The sequence below is a fragment of the Harpegnathos saltator genome, unplaced genomic scaffold (genome assembly GCF_003227715.2).
Source record: "Harpegnathos saltator strain DR-91 unplaced genomic scaffold, Hsal_v8.6 scaffold139, whole genome shotgun sequence".
Taxonomy (NCBI): domain Eukaryota; kingdom Metazoa; phylum Arthropoda; class Insecta; order Hymenoptera; family Formicidae; genus Harpegnathos; species Harpegnathos saltator.
In genome coordinates this window covers 195459-202772 of record NW_020229916.1, presented here as the reverse complement: position 1 = coordinate 202772, position 7314 = coordinate 195459, and the positions used below count along the sequence as shown (strand labels likewise).

The following is a 7314-nucleotide window of genomic DNA, read 5'->3' as shown; positions in this document are numbered from 1 at the left end:
TTTACGACTCAAAAATATTCAACTGTAATTGGGTCGTCTGCTTATTGCTTAAGTTTTTCTGTACCTCGGCTTTAGATTTGCATTTGCATGAATATACATCTATGCATAGAAGTGCTATTTCTTATTCTTACCATATGATGCTGTCAAAATCAACTCGGGATTTGCTTTTATTATATTTCCTATAGACTCTTAATATTTAATATAAAATTATTAGTATTTTCTAAATATGCGAATTTCTTTTTAGACCTTAAGATGAATATATCACTGTGACAAATATGTTCCTTTGTGGCAGGATTATTTCCTCTACTTTCAACAATTAATAATAAATAATAAATTAAATAATAACAAATCAATGTCATAATTAAAAATTCTTAATCCAGTCGCACAAATATTAAGACTATTGTAACAATTACTGTATAATATAATTATATTAATACTAATGTATTATTTACATATTTTAATAGCATATACACTATTGTACAATCTGTCTGTATTGTATTGTACAATTCACATCATTTTCTGCAGTAAGGAAAGCAAAGTTTGGCATCTCTCTTTCACCTGTATTTATAATATAACTTGGTCACATACATATATATTAAACACGAAACGTGTCTGGAAAGTATAAAATAAAAGATTACCTGTTCAACAGTACGATTTTCTAATTTTTCACTGATCAATTGAAAGGAATTTTCAGAATATTCTTTTTTAATACTTTGCAGCAGGATCATATCTTCCTGGCGTGTCCAAGGTTTAATGTTTGTTGAATCAGACTTCGATTGCGTATTATCCTCGATTACAGTTATTGGAATTGCTGTTTCTACACCTGTATCTTGATTACCTATAATAAAACAATATGTTGGTATTGTTACATTATATTTCTGCTGTTATTATTAATTGAAAGAATTGAATAATAATATGATTTATGACTTATTTGAAGCACTTCCAGTATTTGTACTTGGAGTACCTTGTGTTATTATTTTGGTGCTCAACAAATTATTTTGTATTGATAACTGCTTTATATTGGCCTCTATTTTTGTACGTTCATTGGATTTTTCAGACTCTGTAACATCATGTTCATTGCGTTCTAATAAAATGTCGCTTTCTTCAGTCTTCTTATCTTCCTTGTTTTTGCACTGAAACATACGCATCTTTTTACTCGCAATTGTATGATCTGCAGTGCTTATTCTTTTCAAAACTTTCTTCTGATTTGTAGTTTTTAGCGTAAATTTAACACCCCTCTTGGGCTTCGTTTCGGTTTTTTCGTTATCTTCATTATCTTTTAGTGGTAAATATTTTGTGGCACATTGTTTTTGACAAACGTCATCATGACTAGAATCATTTTTTGGCGTTTTCCGTCTCCTTTTAGACGAAATTGGAGGAATGACTTTATCAGCAGCTTTTAACGACACGCGTGCAATGTTTTCTAACTTCTCCTGATTTTCTCCAGGGAATGTAATTTTTGCAGGTCGTAAACCCTCAGGAGTTTGAAGATAAATTCTTCCATTAAGGAACTATATTTAAAGGAATAAATTAGTCCATCATAATAAAAACGTTATGAAGCAGAAAAAGTACATAATTAAATTTTATTGTGGGATACATACCCGTGTACCACAGGAAACACAATGTTCTGAATTATTTTTGAGATTCGGATCATCCGTGTTGTGACAATCGCACTTACAATGTTCTCCACCATATGGGTCTTCCTGACATGCTGCCACAGGTAATTCTATATTCTCATATAGCTCTGGTATGTTTTCGATGGAAGGTATATTTTTATCACAAGGTCCTAATGGACACGTCAAGTTCTCAAACATATGGGGTGCGAATAAGCTAGTGAAAGTATATAAATTTTGTGATAATTCCATAATTTCATAAACGTCCCAAATAATATAAATAGACGATAATTATTACCTTTCAGGAGGCCTTGCAGTAGGTAGAATTTGCAAGAATAAATCCATAACGAATGGATGGCCTTTAAAAACAGAACTCATAACGGTTTGAACGTTCTCTAAAGTTGTATGTGGATCGGACGAAAGCTGCGTGATAGCCTGCATCATCTTTGCTATTCGTGATGGTTGCTTAATAAAATAAATTTGTGCAACGCGCACGAAATCGTTCATTTTTTGTAGCATCATGTATTCCACGGATTTGTCAATCATTGCAGCTTGATGTGGTTTGAGGAACAACAGAAAATCTGTATACATTTCCGGATAGTCTTGCAACTTTTTACAAATATCTTCGTACAATCTAACTGTTAATATGTCCTTTTGGATTGCACTATTTTGTAACATCTCCTTATTTGATAGTGTATGCAATTCTCCGAGAAATGATGAGTCAGTAACTGTTTGATTGATACTATCTAATTTGTCACTATAATCTAAATACAATTTTATCACAGCTCTAAATGTTTCTGGATTATTAGATTCCAATCTCAAAAGCAGTTTTTGAAGAAACGACGCTGCAAATTCTACAAAAATCCAGATTAAAAGAGATTATATTTTCATTTTATCACGTGGCCATTATTATAATTACTTGATGAACTTACTAGTTTCACGTTCTTCTTCGGTCAATGGATTTTCGGCTTTTATTAACCTTTTTATAATTTCTAATTCTCTGGTTTGTCTAGCCTTTTTTCTACTCACGGAATCTTTTATTATTGTAGAACTGGCTAACATTAATTCTGCTATTTCTTCTTCATTATCCTGCAAGATACATCATAATTTGAAAACATTAGCTAATGATTTCTTCAATGTAACAGAATAGAACTTACAACTTTTGACGTGGTACAATCGTCACTAACGGCTTTATCTACATTGTCCTTTTCCTTAGGTTTTAAAGTACTGCAATTAGACGAACTTTTCGAACCCAAAACTTGTGCCATTAATTTCATATTTTGGGCACTTCTTGTTTTTGCTAATCGGGGTGTAGTCTTGCGTAATCCTGGTGATATATGTGACAAATTATCGGGTACTTTTGAGCTTCTTGTTGATATAGTATTTAATTTGGTGTTATTTTTATCTTGTATTTTATCAGTCTGTATTGATTCTTTAGTAATTTTTAAGGAATCACGAAAGTTTCTACATGCTTTGTTTGTTTCTGTTTGTTCTCTATTAGTTTGTTGATTATTGTCGGATATTTCTCTGTCATTGTTATCCTCATTAAATGCAGTTTTTTTGTTAGAAGCATCATTCTTGTTAATATTTGAATTTGAAGCTTTCGGATTTAAAGTTGCGGGTAAGATTTTGGGTAGCATATTCACAATTGGATTTCGCAAAGGATGATTGCTAGAGACAATAGGATATGACTTTATAGTTTCATTCATATAAATCCCTTGTTTTCTTAGACCCAGATTGCTACATGAGTCATGCTCATTTTTCATCAAATCATTTTTGTGTCTCTTCTAGAATAATAAATAGATAATTAATATTAAATTGGATAGAATGTGTTATAAAGTTATAGAATTATTACATGTATAATATAACATACAAGCAAAATACTATATATCAAATATTGTAATATAGCATTTTTTGGTTAGATATAAAAATTAAGTTATAATTGCTTAGTTTATAATTATTGTATTTACTTTACTCAGATATATTCGCCACCTTAAAGGTAAAAATTCTAATGGTTGATCTTTTGGTGCTTTAGGCTTTTCTGTAATCGACACATAGTGTATTATTCTGGGAGCACAACCTTTTTCAAAATAATGCTGTAACAAAATTTAAGTACACATATACAACTGATTGTTTAATACAAGTATCTTAGATATTTAGATATGTAGATACCTTGATTGGATTTTCATCGTGAGAAATGCGGCGTTTGGATATATGATACAATAGCCCTTGTGCATTTCTACATGGTAACAGATAGTGATGAGTAAGTTGAAGTGCATCGAATAATTGCATTTTCTTATTTTTAAACTTGCTCGGCTTAGATGCAACATATGGCAGATACTGCTCGATACCAAATGCAATTAAACTAGAGAAATATCATAATTAAATAAAATTCCATTCCTCTTCATTTCAACTGCTTAACTGTATACACTTACTTTTCTTCCGATTTTAGATATGGCATAGTGTTTTTCGTTTGTTTTAACCCACTTTTGAAAGGCATATGTGGTAGAAGTTGTGGATACATAAGTGCTTTACTTTCAACAAATGTCTTCTCCAACTCGGGGAAAAATTGTTGATGCAATTGTTGAGACTTATGCACCCATCTATTTGTACAATACATTCCTGTCCTAACAGTTTTGTCTGTTAAACTTTTCTTGAAATTTGCATAAAATTTGGTGTTAGAAAATTTATTTTCCCACGTTGATATCAACTTAAGGGCTTCTTCCAAGTTCTCTGCATTAAATGCAGAATTAGTTCCATTGTTCAAATATCTAATAAATATCAATAACATTTTTTATACATCTATTTTTTAGTACAAACTATGAAATAGTAAAATATAAAAAATATCCTTACATAAACAAATTGCCAAACAAGAAAAAATATTGCACTTCTCAAGTTCATTCAGTATTTAATTTAAAGTGTCATTTAGTGTAACTCAAATCAAGTAAGAAAATATATAAAAATAGTTATGGCAACTTGTTCATTTAGAATTCCTGATAACGGATTCACTATTTCTTGGTATACTGTGTTTTTCATCGTCATCGTACCTTAAACTATTTAAGTTCTGCTTACATATTTTTGCCAGTGAATGATATTCTGGATGCATGTATGTCATAACAAAATGCTGTGCCATTAACTGTACATGTTGCCGAAATTGTGCGGCCAACAAAAAACGTTGTGTAGGATTGACTAATTTTGGTAATTCAGGTTCCGCAACAACAGGTAAAAGATTCGTAGAACAATTCTGAAACACACGGAATCATTATATTGCCATTGTAACTGTTATTGATGTAATAGTTATCAGAAATTTAAATTATATATCAGAAAATTAAATTAAATTTTAAATGTCAAAATAATTTAGTAAATTTGTTGCGTTTAAAATTCTATATAAGGTTTTTGTAAGCAAGTATTTTAACATCATAATTTGTTGCAAATAATGATATAGTTGTGCTACAAAATGCAAAGTCTCTAGTGTTTCTCCAAGATTGTAAATTTCAAGATTCTGTAAAGACAATTTAAAAACCATTGCTATAAAGTGATAAAAATAATCTTTTCTTACCATAGTATTATTTTCAATTGCTGGCATGATATTGTCTAATGTTTCCTGTTTGGCTGATATTTCTTGCTCTTGTGTTGAAAATGTATCACTTAGTTCTTCAAGCAATTCTGCAATTAAATCATACGATTCCTTACGAGAAACTTCTACTGCTTTATCTGTCCTGAGTTCTTCTTTGTCCACTATTAATATTAAAAATTGATATTGAAAATTAATATAAAATTAATTTATGTTAATTTACTTGGTATTTTATAAGTTACATAGATCTGTTTCATCTTCCAAAATATTATATTCTGGATCTGCTTCTGGATCATCTTCTGTGGCTAGTTCTTGTGCCAATGGCTGTGTAAATTCTTTCTTAAAATTATCCCAATCTTCATCAGGCTCAAAACCCCAATCATCCATATCAGCAGTTATATCAGGTGGTATAAATGCTTGCTCTATTTGTTCCAAAGAAGTTTCACTTAGAGATAATTTAGATCGTGTCCTTTGACCAATACTTTCTTCCTGTGTTGAAACTTGTGGAATACTTAAAAATAATATTTATCAATTCTTATTAAAGTAATATTACAAAGTACAAAAATTTTTAATATTTAATTGTAGCAAATAAACTTTTCTCATCAAATAATAGTAGATATGGATGAATTTTCCTCACATACACTGGTATTTTAAAAATTCCTTCAGGATCATATTGTACATCCAATGATTCATGTTGTTCAGTAGAAGCTATATTTGTAGCATCAGCTGGAGTCGATGGTTGTGATTCTATGTCACTGTTTGTTGTGCTTTCTACTTCTCTATCATCGTCACTGTATTTATCATGTTCAGGATTGTATTCTTCATCAGATGAGTCTTCAGGCAATTCTTCCTGAATCAAAGCCTGTACTTCTGAAGAAGCTTTGTTCGCTATAGCAATAGGCCATGGTATAACTTTTGCATCTGCTAATTTCCTACAAGAACAAATTATAGGTATTACACACAACATAAGAAATGGTTTCTATAAATATGAAGTAGATTAATATATATATAATCTACATAACAATACATACTTAGCTTTTGCTCTTGTTAGTTTAGGACCAAAATTAGCATCGTTTTGAAGCCATTTTTGCACCATTGTCATTAAATGTTGATAGGTGATTACATGTTTTAATATATGTTTAACATTAGTAGCGGTTAAAGTTGTTTTTGCAGCTTTAGCATCAAGCTGTCTTTCAATTTCTTCTTCCATTTCATTAAGTACTGATATTTCTTCAACAGTTTCTCTTTTATGTTTACTAGATGGTTCGTTATTGTCTACTTCTGATATATCTATTTGCAAGTCAGCATTTTCAGAGTCAGTAGAATTGTCGCTATTAATATCATTAAAATCAAAATTAATTGAAAAAGACAAATTGCACTTCTTTGGCAATTTATTATGCGAAATGATGGATGCCAATTTATTAGCTTCGTTTTGAACAAGTTTTTTTGTAGATTTCTCCATTTTAATAAAACTAATTCTTATTGAGTTCACATAAATTATTATAAACTTCACCGCGCGCGAATAAGATTATCGGGTTTATTTTGTCTCAAAGAATTTTACTACATACAAATTTTACTTCAACAAGTGTTGTGGAATAAGAAAACATTCTTGGCTGCGGTCCGATATTCACTAACAGTACTGAAAATACATAGTTTATGTTACGTATACTATAGATTTTCAGTGCTGACAGTGAATATCGGAACGCAGTCCTCATAAAGTCTCATAAACTAAAAAGAAGCGTAAGAACGACCATCTCGTAAGAATTTTAAAATATTTTTCGACGCGCCACCTGGAAAAGAGTGTCTGAACTACCTCTGTTGACCACCGACGAGGTAAAGACTATCAATTTTGAATAAATTTTTGTACTGGCGAAGGAGTCCCGAATCCTTATATAAACATGTATAAAAGTATTAGAGTATAACGATTATATAAGTATAAGTATTGCGACAACCAATCATTCATCTCAGCTATGATTTGCGTATAACAGCTGAGACAATTGATTGGTTGACGCAAGTTACGCGTACGCATTTTACGCTCCATGTGAAAGCAGCCTGAGAAAAAATCAGTAGAACAAAGTGATTAGAGAGCGCTTAATGATTTTTGTCTGTGATTGGAGCATTCTTTTA

At 30.8% G+C, this 7314-nt stretch overlaps 1 protein-coding gene across 1 annotated transcript; it reads right to left on the bottom strand.

The window, feature by feature from the left end:
* Nucleotides 1-361: 361 nt before the first annotated feature.
* mute (gon-4 like protein muscle wasted) lies at nucleotides 362-6649 on the bottom strand. The gene is made up of 15 exons (XM_011144597.2): nucleotides 6219-6649; nucleotides 5829-6119; nucleotides 5430-5698; nucleotides 5173-5351; nucleotides 4661-4857; nucleotides 4049-4384; nucleotides 3786-3978; nucleotides 3584-3709; nucleotides 2771-3400; nucleotides 2546-2702; nucleotides 1912-2467; nucleotides 1602-1830; nucleotides 965-1511; nucleotides 639-838; nucleotides 362-558 (listed from the first exon to the last, which is right to left on the bottom strand). The coding sequence occupies exons 1-15, from the start codon at nucleotides 6647-6649 to the stop codon at nucleotides 508-510; spliced, it is 4392 nt and encodes a 1463-aa protein (XP_011142899.1). The 3' UTR covers nucleotides 362-507.
* Nucleotides 6650-7314: the final 665 nt, after the last annotated feature.